The following is a 17414-nucleotide window of genomic DNA, read 5'->3' on the forward strand; positions in this document are numbered from 1 at the left end:
AGTGGCGCTGTGGCTCAAGTGGTAGAGCGCTAGCCTTGAGCTGAAGAGCTGAGGGACAGTGCCCAGGCCCAGAGTTCAGGCCCATGACCAGACCCCCCCCAAAACAAAACAAAACAAAAAACAGTGAGTGATCGTCAGATCTCAGCCTTCTGAGTAGTTGGGATTACAGGCATGAGCCTGTGGGAGCGAAGGGGTGGGATGATCTGAACTTGGAGAAGGTGGATGGCAGGTAAGGGATGGATGTAGTGGGAGGGGAGAGGAAATAATAAAGAGGAAGGCGCAGGAAGCCAGCCAGCAAGAACAAATCAGGAATGGCAGCACTTGGGCAGAGGGTGTTGGGGGCGTTATTTGAAGTGGAGTTTGGACTCTTTCCGTTCCTGATTCACATGCGTGTCCACATAGTGACAGTCACAGGAACCCTGGACCTGCACTTCCAGGACGGAGATGGATTCTGCTCACCTGCTCACCCACCGAGGCCTCGGCCCTCAACCTTCCTCCTGCCACGCATGGCCGGGGTGTCTCCTAGCAGAGTATGCCGCTGATTCCAAGGGCAAGGTCCAGCAGGAGAGACAGGTGTGTGCCCACACTGCGGTCTAGAGACGAGTCAGGGGCCATGACTTCTGACCCGAGGAATGGCTGGCCGAGGCGGGTGGGGAGAGTGTAGGGCACACAGGAACAAAAGGAGCCTGAGGCTGGCAGTGTGGAGGGGGGAGGAGGGAGGAGGGAGGAGGGAGAGGGGAGGAGGCCGCAGGCAGAAGCCATGGGAAGGGATGAAGCAGGAGACTGTAATTTGCCTGTTTTGTGCTTTCTGATTTCAGTGTATGGAGAGAGCCAGGGAGGAGGGAGGGAAAGAGAGACAGTGGGGGGAGAGGGGAGAGGAGAGATGGAGGAGGAAGACGGCAGAGGGGGGAGGGAAAGTGGGGGGACAGGAAGAGAGTGGGAGGGGGCTAGAGAAGAAGGACATTGGGGGAAGGAGGGGGAGGAAGAGACAGAGAGGAGAAGAAAGAGAAATGAGGGGGAGGGGGAGGGAAGTAGGCTGGGGAGGAGTGGAGGCAGACGAGGGAGGAGGGAGGAGAGTAGGGGAAGGAGGAGAGAGGGCGAGGGAGAGAGAAAAGGGGATTGAGGAAGGTGGGAGAGGGGGGCTGAGGAGAGGGAGAGGGGGGAAGGAGAGAGGGGGAAGGGGAGAGAGGGACAGAGAAAGAAGAGGGGAAAGAGAAGAGAGAGAATAAAGGAATGAGCAGAGGAAGAGGTGGAGAATGGGGTAGAGGATGGGAGGGAGAGATGGAAAAAAGAAGAGCAAGAAAGAGCAGGGAGGAGAGGGGGAAGGAGAAAGGAACTGGGGAGAGAGGAGGGGGGAAGGAGAAAGGACTTAGGAAGAGAGGAAAAGAGTAGGGCGAGAGGTGAGAGTGTAGGGGAGAAAAGGAGAGGAAGAGAAGAAAGGAGTAAGGGGGAACAGGCAGAAAGGAGGGGGGAGGGAGGGGAGGGAGGGGACGGGGACAGAAGAGAAGGAGGAGGTAGCAGTCACCGTGGCGGCGTTACATGTGGGGGGCATGGTTCCACCCCCGCCAGACCCCAGGCCCTCCCGCCATCAGCCCAGAGGACTGGCTTTCGTCTTCCACTCCACAGACAGCTTCGAACTGTGATGGAAAAACATTTTATTAACATGTGTTCAACTTGCTTCCAAATGAAATGATTAATTTTTCATGGAAAATGGCATCCAATGTTTGTCTTTTGCTTTTTTTTTCCTTTGCAAAACCAGCACCAAAAAAGTCACACACACACACACACACACACACACACACACACACACACACACACACACACACACACGAGCGTGAGTACAGTACATGGTGTGAGCTAACCAGCGGGAGGGATACAGGCTCCACTCTGGAGTCGCAGCGCTAGGACCGTCCTGCGTCCTGGAGAAGAGCAGGGGGCGACGTGGAGTCCCCGGAGACCAGGGCACCGCGATGGCACAGCAGCAGCAGCAGTGACAGCGGGGGGGGGGGATGCACGTGGAAACAGCACCCTGTGAGCACCAGAGTGTGGGGTGGGGACGGGGCCAGCGGTGCCCCCCCAAAGGTGGGCGGCCTGCAAGTTTCCAGGAGGTGCCAAGGGAGCAAGTCGGGGGGCACAGCCAGTGCCCAGGTGGCCCCGAGAAGGAGGGTGGGGCCAGCTGCCTGGCTGCGCACCCCCAACGCTCCAAGGGCCCCGCAGTGGGTGAAGCGAGAGGCGGTGAAGTGTCTGGTGTGGGTGTGGGTGTGCGGGGTCTGCAGGCGGCCAGGCCACAGTGGACAGTGTTTTGTGCAGACATGGGGGGCGGGGGGGGTGATAACTAGGTCATCGCACCCTGCAGGGGGCTGCTCCACCATGACTTTGTCCCCCTCCCCACTCCAGCACCTGAGGAGTTTTTCTCCACACTCCTCCTCAGTTCAAGTGGGACCCAATGAACTCCCTGTCATCCCCGCCACTCTTCCTGCCACGGGGTAATCCAAAGCAAAGGAAAGGAAGGCCGAAAGCTGCAACAGAAACAGCACCAATGAATCCAGAAGCACCGAGACGCGATCCCACGACGCTCCGAGCAGAGTGGAGGAGGAGGGGGCTCCTTCAAGTGTCAGTACACAAGCACCCATGAAATGACCGCCTAGCGGGTGAGCACCACAGGCCCCCAGGGGCCGCTCCCCCTCCCCCCTCCCTGCCTCCCCTTCCCCAGCCTCCAGGGGCAGCAGGGGCCCCCACTGTGCTCCCGTTCCCAGAGACAGGAGGGGAAAGAGCAGAAGATCTCTGTCTTTCTGAAGCTCAACCACGATGGCTGGGGTGAGTGGGGCCACCCTGGGCCCTGATGATGCCTTCGGGCTTCGCCCTGCAGATGGCAGGCCCAAGTGCCACCATCAGCCCGAGGCCTAGGTGGCAGAATGAAAGCACCTGGAGATGCAGCAGGTCAGGCAGGCTCCCGGGAAGCCGGGAGGGCGGGCGGGCGGGCTGTGTGAGCACGCCTGTAGGGTAAGGAGGGAGCACCAGCTGGGTCCCCATTCACAGCACCTAGAAGATAGGCTCTCCTTGTTCCTATGTGGTATGCAGCAGAGCCCCCAAACCAGCCCTTCCAGAATATTCTTCCAACATGGGTGATGTGCAGACTCAGGTGGGTGGCACCGGTGTCTTTTCGGTCTATGTGGATGTGAAACGCTCCGGGGACAAAGCTTCCAAGACAAGGTCCGGGAATTCGAGAACAAGTTCTTAGAGATGGGGAGGGAGGTGAAGGCCGGCTCTTGTGTTCTCAGGAAGGGAGATTTAGAGGAATGTCTGTGGGTTGCCATCTCCCCTTCCATCCAGGGTGCCGCTGGGGTTCAGAAGGAAGCCTCTAACATGGCATCTCGTTTTCAGGGGATTTCCCCAGGCTACAAGAGGCCCTGGGGACTTAAATGCCAAAAGCAAGCCAGGACCCAGGCAGTACTTGGTGACTCTCTCTCGATGGAGGTTTAAGAAGCTCAGACACTATGATCATCTCGGGAGGAGAACGCCGTCCAGTGGCTGCGCCCATTCAGTGAAGGACCACATCCAGTCCACTCTCGCCTTGTCCCTCGCTGGATCTTGGGGGGGGCAGAGCTCTGCCTGGGGGGAGGAGGGGGTCCCGGCCGTGGGGCCGGGGTGCTGCCAGGCCTCAGACCCCGAGTGTGAGGGGGAGCGGGGCTGCGCGTCAGGAGCTGGGGGGCGGAGGTGGCGGGCGCATCTTGGTGGCGTAGAAGTCCCTGCAGGTTTGGCAGCAGCGCTGGTACCAGCGCATGTCCTGGCACAGGTTCTTCTCTCGGATGACGCGGCAGTACACCGTCCACTGGTCCCGTGTGCACTTGTACGTCAGCGCAGCTGAGGGGACGGTGGGGGGGACACCGTGGGCATGGCATGACACACAGACCCAGCAGGCACAGGCCACGCCCCGTGCTCCCGCTGGGGCACCATGATGCCACGCTGTGCTTCACGCAGCGGCGCTGCTGAGTGTGTGGCTCCCTTGCTCTACCTCCCTCTTTTTTCTTTGGGGGTGGGGGGGTGGGCAGCGGTAGTGGGGCTTGAACTCAGGGACCCCGTGTGCTTGCTGCTTAGAATGGTTTTTTTGGTCAAGGCGGGTGCTCTACCACTTGAACCATAGCTCCGCTTCTGACTTTTGTTTTTGCTAGTGAATTGAAGTCTTGGATTTTTCTGCCCTGGTTCAAACTGAGATCCTCAGATCTCCGCCTCCCGTGAGCCAGGATGGCAGCTCTGAGCCATGCAGGCTGGGCTGGCTGGCTGGCCATGCACTCTTATTCTAGGGCTGATTTTGTTAATGGCACCATAACGGGTGGCATTTATCAAATGGTGGGCACCGAAGGCCCCACAGCCCCTCCATAGGAGAGCAGGCCCTGCTTTCTCCAAAGAGGTCCCCAAGCCGGCTCATGCCCCCAGAGACAGCTCTCCCCACCCCTCCCCACCCAAAGGGAGCTGCGGCTCTGCTGGCCGCTTCATGAGGGAAAGGGGCATGGCTCCGCCTCCTGGGGACCCCCCCTCTGGAAAAGCAGACACCGTTGCCCAGTTATCAGACCCATGTGCTATGGCGAGGCAGCCCCACCCCCGCCGCATGTGTGTCCACCTGGGGCATCGTCTAGCGCGGGCATCATCGGGGCTCCTGAACCTTGCACTTCTAGAAGGAATACCTTCCACCCTGCCTAGCACAGGAGCCCTGACTCCTGGGGTCAGAAGGGCTACGGATGCCTTTGCCTCAACCTGAGTGAGCCTCCATCTCTGAGCCCGCTGCTCCACAGGACTGGCAAAAACTCCCGTGTCTCCACTCAGAGCTCACCAGTCAGGGGTGGGCACTCACCGAGGCGCGGGGAGGTGATGGTGTTCACGTTGATCTTGTCGTTGCAGGCCTCCTGGTGGCACTGTCTGTAGGCGGCGGGCTTGGAGAGGGCAGGGCACTCACTGCCGTGGCGTCCGGTGACCTTGTGCATGCACTGCACCACGCGGGACTGCAGCCCCTTGCCACAGGTGGAGGAGCACTGCCCGGACAGCGACACTGAGTGGGGGCTGGGGTGCAGGTCTACAGTGCAGCTGCTCCCCCCAACCTGGCTCCTTCCCATGCACTGCTGCCTGCTGCAGGACTGCTGTGGACTGCCCCCCCATGCATATGCCCAGGCTCTAAACCCCCAGTGGGGTGGTATGAGGGAAGGTGTGACTATGGGAAGTAACTAGGGTTAATGACATGCTGAGGTGGAGCCCTCACAATGCGATTAGTATCCTTCAAGAAGACTGACTACATAGACTCTTTTTCTCCCCCAGGTGAAGACGAGGCAACAGCTGTTTGTAAGCCCAGGGAAAGGGTCCTCCCCAGACCGAGGGCTGCCGGCCCCTCCATCTTGGACTCCTGGGGATGGGGGAACAGCCCAGAAATGACCAGAAGGCTAGGTTCAGCATTAAGTTACAGAAAACGACACTGTGTGGCACACACTGGAGTCCTGGACTCGTTCATATTCGAGACTAACAGCAGTCGTTCAGACACCAGCGCTCCGTCTGCTGGCACCTGCAGCACTGGCACACGAGTCACAGCAGAGCAGGTGATGCCAAATTCCCAAGGGGGGAAACAGCCGAGTGAGAACCTGAGACCTGAATGTGAAGCGCCGGTACCTGCGCAGGCCAGCGCCTTCCTGCTAAAATCTCCTATGGTTTTCTGGGATTCATTTCCCCTTTCATGTATCCCACCATACATGAAAGCTACCTATGAAACTACAAAGGAAAACGGAGACTCCCACCAACGGGCCTTTAGTATAAGAGGTGGGCGACCCACCTTCAGGGCTAGGTTTTTGTCTGAGCTGAGAGTTGTGCTGAGCCTGCCCCTCCTTTGGGCCCTGAAGACAAATAAGGTTCTAGACGAATCTGAAAGGCTTGCTTCCACGCCTCACCCTCTGCCATCCAACAACCAGGGCGTACGCTGTGATGCTTCTGTGGCATCTACCGATGCCCCCAACTTTAATTAAACCCCCAGGAGATGGCAGTGTCTCCCAGAGAGCATCAGACTTCGCCCCCTCCCCCTCCCACCCCAAGGCTTTTACAGTCTAAGCAAACAGTTCTAGTGAAAAAACAAAAAACCGATCTGGTCTTGTTTGAAGCCGCCCTCACCGATGGGTACTGTTTCCAGCGGCTTAGTCCATCAACACCCACTGTGGCTTTCCAAGACTCAGTTTACTGAGACAGAAATGGAAGCAGTTATGAACTCACCCGAAAGCTCCTCGCCAGACAGCCTGAAGCAAGCGCAGCCCCCTCCCGCCCCTCCAGGAACAGATGCGGAGCATGATGCACACAGCCTGCATCTTTCTGCCAGGCTCCCAGCAGGGCTGGGGTACTCAACGCTACAATGCTGCCTTCCAGTCATATGTGAGGTCCTGGGTTCCAATCCCAGCACCACAGTGAGGTTCATGGCCACAAAGCAAAGAAAGGGAGATTCAGTTTGGACTTACTCATCTGCTTGTTGTGTAAATTATGGACTGATAAAGGAGTGTGTGTGGGAGCTGGGAAGGTGGCTCAGTGGTAGAGCGCTTGCCTTGCATGCCTGAGGCCCTGGGTTTGATTCCCCAGTACCACATAAGCAAAAAGAAAAAAAGCCGGAATTGGCACTGTGGCTCAAGTGGTAGAGTGCTAGCCTTGAGCTGAAGAGCTGAGGGACAGTGCCTAGGCCCAGAGTTCAGGCCCCACGACCGGACCGCCCCCCCCCAAAAAAAAGGTGTGTGTGTGCACATGCGTGCTCACTCGCCAGTACTGGGGCTTGAATTCGGGGCTTGAAGGTTTGTCCTTTAGCTTTTTTTTCCTCAAGGTTAGCACTCTACCACTTGAGCTACAGCTCCACTTCCTGCTTTTTTGGTGGTTAATTGGAGATAAGAATATCACAAGCTGGGTGCTGGTGGCTCACACTTAGCACACAATCCTAGCTATTCAGGAGGCTAAGATCTGGGGATTGTGGTTCAAAGCCAGCCAGGCAGGAAAGTCTGTGAGACTCATCTCCAATAAACCACCAGAAAAACAGAACTTGAGTGCTGTGGCTCAAGTAGTAGAGAGCTACTCTTGAACTGAAGAGCTGAGGGACAGCGCCCAGGCCCAGAGTTCAAGTCCCATGATCGACCCCCTACTCCACAAAAAAATACATATATATATAGATATATATGTATATCTATATATATCACAAACTTTCTTGCCTGAGCTGTTCAAACTGAGATCTTCAGATCTCAGCCTCCTTAGTAGCTAGGAATATAGGCATAAGCCAGCTGGGGGCGGGAGGGGGGAGGAAGCGATTGTATTACACTAGCTAGAAGTGCTTCCTGCAAAGAGGAGGAGAGGAGGACAAGCTTTCTGTTTTAGGACCCCTTATGACAGGCGGGCGACATCCAAACTCTACTGGATTGGCCATTTACAATGACAGTAACCACAAGGATAGCAACACAGCCCCCCTTCCCCATGTCCACTATGCACTGGACACTGGGTTTCTGTGTGTTGTACTTAGGAACACACCGTGAGGTGCTCAGTATATGCATCTGCAGGGGTGCAGAGGTTCCATCTCTCGGGCTTCCGTGCCGGCCCCGTACCTCCAAGCCAGGCCATCCCAGCAGGGAAGAGCTGGGTCTCCATCACCACCCAGCCCCACCCTGGTAACTCCCCTCCCCTCACCTCCCCATCCCTCAGCAAGTCTGTACATAATGCCCTGTCCCCACACCATGTTTTCAGGATTAGCTAAAGTGGGCTGTAAAAATCTTGGAGGAGAAAAGTGTGGCCCAGGAAGAGCTCTGCTTCGGGCAGCGGGCCCAGGCCAGGGGACACTGCCTCAGGGGACACGGAGGCAAGGAGGGACTCCAACTGGGGCCTGTGGAGTCATTCTCACAGCCGGCCTGCCTTGGGCAGGTTCTGGATAGCAAAGAATGAGCGAGAAAATCCCCAGTCACTGGCTGCTGTTTGTGTCTGAGAGGCATTTGGCTGATGAACTATCAAAAGCTCTTCAAAGGCATTTTGACAGGTTTCTTGGCTCGGGTAGGGAAAACTTGGGAAGCTGTTGAAACCTGAAATAGCAGGTCTCAAAAATAATGAAAATCCCCATGCATCTTGTGCTTACGTTGACATTGAAAGCACAAGTGTGCATGCGCACGCACGTGCGCGCGCATACACACACACACACACACACACACACTCTCCCTCACCTTTCATCCCCTATTTCCTTCCATGCATCTTGGCTTCCTGTATTCCCCCACCTCCCTCTTATGAATTTGCAGCCATCTACCCTTCAGATTCTGGCTGAAACTTTACAGCTAAAGATCCAGGAGGCTAAGTGGCCTCTGATGGCCTACAGCTATTGGGGAGGGGGGCGTGAGGGGACAGGCAGGTGGTCTTAAGTTATCCTCTCTGTTAAGGCTGGCGCTGTTCTTAGGTGCTGAGCCTCCCTGCTACCCATCCCCAGAGTCTCAGGCCTCCAGCAAGCGCTGGACACACTGTCTGCCCCGCGCCACACTGCCATCCCATCCCCTGGGCTGGGGCACACGGTTTTCTGGAGCTTGAACCCTAAACTGCTCTTCTAAGATGTGACTATTTCATAGGCCCAGGTGAGAAATGAGATTCAGACACAAGGGACCTGTGACAGCACCAGAATAGAAAAAGGAGCAGCCGCTAGCATTGCCTGTGTGCCAGACAGTGGGCAGAGGGCCCCGGCGGGGGTCACCTGTGCTCCTCAGCAAGGACACAGCCTCGGGTCAGCTGACAGAAGGAGCACAGACAAGGCTCAAGGAAGCAAGACTGCTGGGACATGAAGCATGTCCCATGTGAGCTGCTGAAGTCATTCGGGGACATCAGTGACATGTCCTGAGGTGTGTGTGTGGGGGGGGATGCACCACAAAGAAGAAACTACCTGTGTGTACGTGCGTGTGTGTGTGTGTGTGTGTGTGTGTGTGTGTGCGTGTGTGTGTGTGTGATCCTCTGCCTCCTGCTGGGGCACCTGTGACCATGAGAATCAACTCATTCTTAGAGTGCGAGTGGGTGGGCTTGGTCAGATCTGATGCTTTTCCATCATGCCAGTGCCCAGACTGCCCACCACAGTGTGGACACGCGAAAGGAGCCAGGTTGTCAGCCCCACCCCAGCCCCATGCGAAGAGCACCTGGGAACCTCTGAGCATCTCTACCACTTCTCTGCCTGCAGCACAGCTTTCTTCTGGAGCAGCCCTGAAGCAAATGGTGTTCCATGGTAGCTGCTGCATGTTGAGCCTTAACCACTTACTCACTGTGGGATGTTTCTGTTTGGGGTTTGGGGAGAACTGGGCAGAACTTGGCCTTGATCCCATTGCTTTAGTCAGATCTTCTGGTTAGAAGAGAAATAGGAAGGTGTTTCCATCTTCCCAAATCCACTATTTCTTGGAAGCTGCCTTCCCACATACGGTGTGTGGCCAGTCTTGGGACCTGATCTCAGGGCCAGGGTACTGTCCCTGAGCTTTTATGCTCAAGGCTAGTACTCTACCACTTGAGCCACAGCTCCACTTCCGGATTTTGGGTAGTTTATGGGCAAAAAGAGTCTCATGAACTTTCCTAACCGGGTTGGTTTCGAACCACAATCCTCAGATCTCAGTTTCCTGAGTAGCTACAGGAATGAGCCTGTGACAGGAGAGCACCCAGCTTAGGGGGCTCTCTTGGCAGATGGCTGGGAGATGGCCTCTTGCCTCATGCTTCAAAGGGCAGACAGACAGGCATGGAGCACCTGAGGTGTGATTTCCTTCACACGCACACCAAGTCTGGTGTGTTCCCAGCTAGCCAGCCAGCCTAGGGGAGGAGGAGGGAGGCTCTTCCCTCAGGGCCTTGGGAAGGGATTGAACTCTCCTGTTTAGACAGAGCCCACCTGAGAGAACAGAGGCCTGTCCCCAGAGCCAAGCCTCTGGCGCCTGCCAGGCCTCGGTGTGTTGGAGATCAGGGCAGTGGGCGGCTCTCACCTTGGACCAGTCCCCCGTCTTCCACTCGTAGCAACCCGAGTAGTCCTCGCACGTCTCCTCGGCTTTTGGTCTGGTGGCCGAGTCACACTTCCCCTGGGAGTTGGTGCACATCACAGTTCGCTTCTGCGTCCCTTGGCCACAGTCAGCAGAGCACTAGCAAGACACCAAGTAGGGGGTTAATCCAGTTCCCATTCAGTTCAAGTAAATCAGCATCTCTGAAGTCCCTACTGTGTGCCGGCTCTGGAGCTAGGAGTCAGAGAGTCTGAGGTCTGGATGATGAGGTCTGGATGGACTGAGGTTCAAAGGCTCACAGATTTATCGGCTGGTATTGGCCTAGAACCTTGATCCTCCAGATCTCAGCCTCTTTAATAGGTAGTAGTATAGGCACGAGCCACTGGTACTGGCCAAGAAGAATTTCTTTTAAATCTTGTTCCATGGGATGTTCTAACAATAACTGAAAATGTCGAGCATAGCTCTTTTGGTAGGATGTATTATTTTTTTCAGTGAGGAAGAGTCTGAGAGGAAAACATTTCAATTGATCTGATTTGAGACACAATTCACCTTTGGATCAATAACAGTTAGGTGGCCAAAGCCCTAAGGCTTCCCTGGGTGGACGAGGGAACGGGGTGAGCCCCTGCCTTTACCCTGCCTTGTATGGAAAGCTCACAACCCTAACTGTACATACACAAAAAAGGTAACAAGATTTTAAGTTCATTCTTCCTTTTCTTAAAATATTATAAAAGGGAGACAAAAGACCTGGATTTTCACAAGGGTACATTTTTGTTGTTTTTGTTCATTTGTTTTTGTGCTGCTGGTCTCGAGGCTTGAACTTAGTGCCTGGACTCAAGACTAGCACTCTACCACTTGAGCCACAGCTTCACTTCCAGTTTTAAAGTGTTTCATTGGAGAGAAGAGTCTCAGGAGGGACTTTTCTGCCTGGCTGCTGGTTTTGAACAGCAGTCCTCAGATCTCATCTCCCTGAGTAGGGAGGATTACAAGCCAAGCAGAATCAACATATATACTGCGATGTCAATGTACGCATCATCCAATACATGTGACCATGTCTTATTTTAAGCAGTGCTGTGATCCCAGATGACACTTAAGGACACTTGAAAGCTGACCTCGGAGCGGGTAGGGGATGTTACCAACACGCTGGCCTCATGGATTCAGTCCTGGGCGGCAAGCCCCAACACCCACCTCTGACCACTCAGATGCCTCCCAGATGGACAGGCAGTCCTGGCCTTCGCAGCTCTGCACGGGTGTTGGCCGGGCACCGGCACAGTAGAGCGGCCGCGTGGTGATGTGGGTGCCATTCGGCAGCTGGTACACGCAGGTCACCTCCCGATGCTGAGTGCCCTTCTCACAGGTCGCCGAGCAGGGGCTCCAGGGGCCTGCCACCCACCTGCCCAGAGGGAGAAAAGACACAGAGAGAATAACATGGGAGAAGCCTGGTTTCCCCCCCCCCCTCCTATACCCTCAGGGAACCTTCCAGAAGGATTGTGGGCCTGTGGTAGGAAAGGAGACAGATCGGGAGTTTTGCAATGGACTCGGCAGACAGCAGAGGGAGGGACCTGAGTGGTCATTTGGTTCAATGCCTCCCTCAGCACAGAGCTTTCTACACACAGCACTTCGGGGTGTGCTGGCCGGTGGATTGTAGGCGGAACCTTTGCATCTGGCTAGGAGGTCTGGCTCTGATGTGGCTTTTCTTGCCATCTGCCAGGAGAACCCAACCTTGTAAGGCACTCCGATGCTGGAGCTATTTGTTACTGCAGATTAGCTGATGAAGACACACAGCTTTTTCCCAGGATACCTGCTATGCCATTCACCACGTGGAGGGTACCTGTGGAGGCTAGCCTGCCCACGCCCCATGCCCACTCCAGGCAACACCCCGAGGGCTGCCTCAGACTTTGCATTCTGCTTGAGAGGCCCTTCCTCTCCCAGCTCCCAGCTGACTAGAGCCAGCCACTGTGTGATGAGGAAAAGCAGCACCCAACTTTAACCTGGGCCATTTACGGTCTGCAGATACAGGGCTGCTTTTATTGGACAGATGTTGGCAGAGAAGGTGGCGGATGCCGAGGTGCAGCGGTGACGTAACACGCTCAGGTGCGATGCTGTCCCTGGGGAGCCCACAGGGCCACTTCACAGCTGTGCGTGATGGTTCCACACCGCCCTTCCCTATTTCCAACTGGAGAATTACGAGTTTTCAGATGCAGGGTGTTCACATATTTGTTTTCTTAGAAGAGGAAATGAAAATCTGAAGCGCCTCATGCTGGTCTGAGAATATGAGCTTTTCTAGAAGCAGGTGCTCCTGCCTCGGGTCTGCAAACCATAGAGACCATCGAAGGGAATGGCTTTTCGCCCCAAATTCAGATGTGAAAAAGTACTTATTCCTAAGCTTGAACACATTCACTTTGCCCTGAGACTGGGTGGTATGCTAGAACTGGAGCCCTTGCTGGACTAGGAAAAAATAAAAGACAAGACTATCTGCAAAAGTAATAATAATAATAATAATGAAAACTACAAAGGCTAGGGATGTGAATCAAGTGGCAGAATACTTGCCAGACAAGTATGGTGAGATCATGAGTTCAAAACCCAGGACAGACAGACAAAAGGAAATGAAGATGGCACCGAGCAGATCTGTTAAAATTGCCATAGAAAGAAGTATTTATCGGTTAATCTTGGTGCTTTTTCTGTGTGTATAAAAAGCCTTTGCGGAAGCCGTGGTCAGGCCGGCTCGAGCTAACTGGCCTTGGAAGCAGGGAGTAGCCAAGATCATAGCCAGCTGAAAATGCGGTTCCCAGGGTGTCATACAGCAGCCGGGCCCAGCCCGCTGTGGCTGTGTGACCAGGTGCTGTTCCAGCTTTCACTTGCAAAAGCTAAGATGAAAACGGAGCTTTCTTCTCATTTTCAAAGGTTGGAAATGATTTCTCAACCCTGAAGATGCCTGTGTGGGCCCAGCCCTGTCTGCTGTGGAATTTGGCCCTGCTGCTTTTGGCCTAGAACTTCATACTTTCATACCTCAGGGCCAGGGCAGAGAGCACCTGGCCCCTGGCCTCAAACAGGGCCAGATGTCTCCCCCTAGCTCTCACCTGTGGAGCACACAGGGCCACTTGCTTGTCACGTGCCCCTCCCACCGCTTCCCTTCCAAGGCCAAGTTCCTGGATTGGCTTAAAAGCTTAGCCTCAGAGCCAGGCGCCAGTGGCTCATACCTAGAATCCTAGCTACTCAGAAGCCTGAGATCTGGAAGATAATAGTTCAAAGCCAGCCGAGGCAAAAAGAAGAAAAAAAGTTTGCTAGATTCCATTTCCAGTTAATCAGCCAAAAGTCAGGCTGGAGGTGTGGCCTAAGTGGTAGAATGCCAGCCAAGCCAGCAGAGCAAGAGCAAAAGCCCCGAGTTCAAACCTTGCAAAGTAAAATGACGTGTTCCCCCACCCTAACAGAGCAATGTGATAGTCCCAAGCAATGTGTCCTAAGCAGCTCAGGAAGAACCAGTCCTTGGATTGCCACTGTGACGTGGCTGTATCAGTTCATCATCTGAATGGTAGGATGACACACAAGTCCCAGCCCCAGCAAGCAGCTTGATATACCCCCAAGGTCCGATTAACACCAGCCAGAGTCCCTGTCCAGCAGTCCTAGAAGCCAAGCCCCACAAAATTCTTCACGCTGAACCCACACGTGGGCCCGGCAGACCTCACATTCCACCACTTCCCACTCTCAGCCACCTGGGTTCAGCTAGGAAAGCACCCAGAGAATGTTCCTGGTGGGGGGGAAGGGGTGTCAGGAGGTGGAGTGGACCCAGTTCTGTGCCCCCACTGTATGAGAGAGGTTTTTACCCTACTGTTCCCCACTTGTACCCACTACACTCTCTCGACTCCCCCAAGTATTCCAGCAACCAGCCCCAGTCTAAATGAACCTCTGGGCTCTAGTTCTAATCCTTGGGTCTCCTGGGCTGCATCTGTGGGGCAGGACTTTGAGATTTCCACTCAGGGTGGAGCCATGTGGACACAGCTGGGAGGGACTCAGGTCCTGAGTCAGAGGATGATGCCAAGGGGCACTGACCTCTACAGTTAACAAAGACGGCCCAGCGTGCGCGCCTGGTGAACATGAGCTGTAGCACAATCCCAGTGCAGGTGACAGCCTGGGCACAGGTGACACTGCCAGCCTCTCCTCTATCCTTCTGTGTGCTTCCCCTGACTTCTCAGGGCTCAGGCTACTTTCCCTTACTCAGTTTTGTCTTTCCTTCATCGGCAAAACTCAGCCTCTCTCCCTGCATTCAGATTTTGGCTCTTTGGTTCATTAAAACAAAAATCCAGACTTTGTATATGAATGTGATGTCCCACACCTGGGGTAACACATTCTAACTGACCTCCACACACAGGGTCTCTGCCCTTCCACAGCATCCACAGAAACAGTTTCCTCCTTCCACAACCGTCAGCAGCTCCCGGCCACCTATGCTTTCATGCCCTGGGCCTGGCATTTAAGATGCAGTATCATGTCTTCTGGAGGCCTTCTCATACATGGGCATGTGCGAGGCTTTACAAATGGACATTTCTCCACAAGAATATCGTACCTCACTATGGCCGGGAGATTTCTATTCGTCAAGAAGGCCAAGTCTTGTTGATTGCAGTCACTGAGCTACTCCTAGGCTGTGTTTCCATTTGTGAAAGCGGTGTTTGGCTCTGCTGCATTTGTGTCTCACCCTGGATGTGCCAACACCTGATCATCAATCCTTAGCCTGTCATTAGCTCTGTCCCTTTGCGGAGTGACTCATATCTTTAGCAGGCACGTCACACAACAGCCCCAAAGCTGCACCCCCATACAGGGTCCAGGCAGCATCTCCATCTTCTCTTTGGTGGTGAACCTCACTGAGATAGTATGCTCGCTCTGGGGACCCCCTAAATCTCAACTCTGGCATGCTGGAGAGAGGCTGTGTATTCACTCTGCTAGCTAATAAAACCACCAGCAGTTTCCTATAAAAAGTTACAGTGGGATAAAGCGACAATAAAACATTCATGTCCTTCATTTTGCTTCATGGAAAACTTCAACCATCCCAACCAAATGGAGCTACAGCAGCTGTAGGACAAATGCTCTCCAGGCAGGCGAGTGAGAGACAGTAATTAGTCTCAATTAAGTTCTCAGCAAATTATGTAAGGGAGACTTTTAGCCTCTTGGCGCTGCACACCTCGCTGGGCCAAAGGCATGGAACCTGGTCCAAAACTATTTAGAAACGCAGAGCTGCTTGAGATAATTCATGTTCTGGAGAAACTTCAGACTCAGCATGAGATGAAACAACAAATCCCATAAACACCTTCATTTGGAAACAATGATTTGTTAATAATTTTCATAGCTAATGACCGGAAAGTGATTCCACGGCTGGCTTTATGAAGTAGAGACCATTAAATTTACCCAGGATGCTTTGGAGATGTCAGCAAGGATGCTGTCCGATGTCTATTTTCACTAAAGCCCAGCTTGACCCCTTTCACTTCCCTCTGTTTCCCAAGTATCAGCTCAGTGGAATTTGTCTGCCTCTTTGGAAACCTTCCTAGCTGATCTTTATCCTGATCTCCAAGGAATTTAGGCTACACTTTTTTTTCCCTGCTTATTTTAGGAATCTCTTCTCTGGGCATGATTTTACTTATTAGTAGTAATGATAATTTATGTACAATGCAGAAAATCTGGAGGGTTCATACAAATATAAAGAAAATACAAGAATTCACAATATCCGAGTCTTTTTCCCCCAATACATATTTTCACATTGCAGTCATACTATAAACAAGTCATTGTCCATTCTGCCTCATTATTGATAGCAAAAGTAATTCCTATGCGATCAAAGAGCTTTTCTAAAGGTTGACTTTGTAAGGCTTGCAAAATAGTCCCTCAGATCCACAGAGCCATGAATTATTTAACCGGCTCATACTGGCTGGGTAAGTTGGATAGGTGCCATTTTTTCACCCTATATTTTGGATGATCTCCAAAGGGTGGAACTGCAAGTCCTACATCCAGGGTGATGAGCGAGGGCTTTCAGATCAGCTGGCATTGCCTGGATCTCCTTACAACTGAGCCACCACATATACCCCGAAGCCTGAGGAAGCCTCATAGGGAAACATGGACTCACTCGCTGCAGGACCACATCTTTGAAATGTGCTGTTCTTTCTGCAATGCCCTGAGCCTCTCCACTGTTCTCCTGAGGCAGCACCTTCCAGGCCACTTGTCCTGCCCCCCCCTCTCTTCTCTCTCCCTCCCTCTCTTTCCCTCCCTCCCTCCCCCCTCCCCTCTTCTCTCTTTTAGACACACCCAGCTGGTCCATGTTGTTTCTTTAGCATGTGGCTTCAACAAACCCATGTCTGGGTGTAACCTGACCAGCTTCAAGTACATAAACAATAGGAACCATGATAATTGGACCCTTCTGTGTTCCAGATGTGATTGGACTCCAGTATTTTCTCAATTCCCAAAGCGCCTCCACAACGGACACTGCTCAGGGTCACGTGGTGACTGAGAGGCAAGGTAGGTGTTACTTGATCTATGGGCCCCAAATCACATTCCACCACACCCTTGGTGTGCTATAGCACAGCCACAGCTGTGGTACCACACAAACCTCAGCATTAGACTAACTAGAAGGGCATGAGCTCTTCCTGTGGGGTGTAAGCTGTTGATCTTTCCAATCAGAGGAAGCTCTGGAAAGCTCAGAGGGTATTCTTGATCATAGGTTAGCCTCAGAGTGGACAGAGAATCCGGTTACGTGGAAAGCTTGCAATAAATATCTGTAAGTGGGTGAATGGCAGTTTAAGTGCTCAGACTCAAGGTCAGTGGTCACTACTTTTGAGTTACTATCAAATATGGGTGCCATATATCATTAATTTTACTTGCAGGTTCCGAGAAGCTATCTTGTATTTATGATTCACACAGTTACTTCCCAGCTATATTCTTTGTGATCAGTGTAATATTTCTGTTCCATGGAGCTCATAGTTGTTTTCTTCAGGATCAAATACGTATTTAGGGTCTGTGAAGGTTCTGTGTGCATCTAAGGCAAAAAAAATGCATCTTTTCTTGTCAAGGTACAGTTTTTGGCAAATGTGAATTGTCTTCTTATGTTGCTTAGGCCTTTCATATCCTTCCTTGTTTTTGTTTTTCGGGGGGGGGGGTCCAGTCGTGGGGCCTGAACTCTGGGCCTGGGTGCTGTCCCTCAACTCTTCAGCTCAAGGCTAGCGCTCTACCACTTGAGCCACAGCGTCACTTCTGGCTTTTTTTTCTTTTTGCTTATGTGGTACTGAGGAATCAAACCCAGGGCCTAAGCATGCAAGGCAAGCGCTCTACCACTGAGCCACCTTCCCAGCCCCACTTCCTTGTTTTTGTTCTCATTTTACCTGTCTCATGGAGCAGGAAGTTAGTGATGTCTGTAACAGGTAACTTTCTGTCTCCATTCCTGCATCTCCT

At 53.3% G+C, this 17414-nt stretch overlaps 1 protein-coding gene across 1 annotated transcript in view; it reads right to left on the reverse strand.

Moving 5' to 3' along the window:
* Nucleotides 1-3094: 3094 nt before the first annotated feature.
* The window catches only part of Adamts17 (ADAM metallopeptidase with thrombospondin type 1 motif, 17), a 145138-nt gene continuing 130818 nt past the window's right edge, over nucleotides 3095-17414 (reverse strand). Inside the window, exons 20-23 of the mRNA XM_013011892.1 lie at nucleotides 11178-11382; nucleotides 9981-10133; nucleotides 4853-5030; nucleotides 3095-3864 (exon numbers count right to left, since the gene is read on the reverse strand). Coding sequence (XP_012867346.1) covers nucleotides 3698-3864; nucleotides 4853-5030; nucleotides 9981-10133; nucleotides 11178-11382 — 703 coding nt within the window. The 3' untranslated portion in view covers nucleotides 3095-3697. The remainder of the gene's footprint in view (nucleotides 3865-4852; nucleotides 5031-9980; nucleotides 10134-11177; nucleotides 11383-17414) is intronic.

Source organism: Dipodomys ordii, unplaced genomic scaffold, assembly GCF_000151885.1.
Source record: "Dipodomys ordii isolate 6190 unplaced genomic scaffold, Dord_2.0 Scaffold15, whole genome shotgun sequence".
Lineage (NCBI taxonomy): Eukaryota > Metazoa > Chordata > Mammalia > Rodentia > Heteromyidae > Dipodomys > Dipodomys ordii.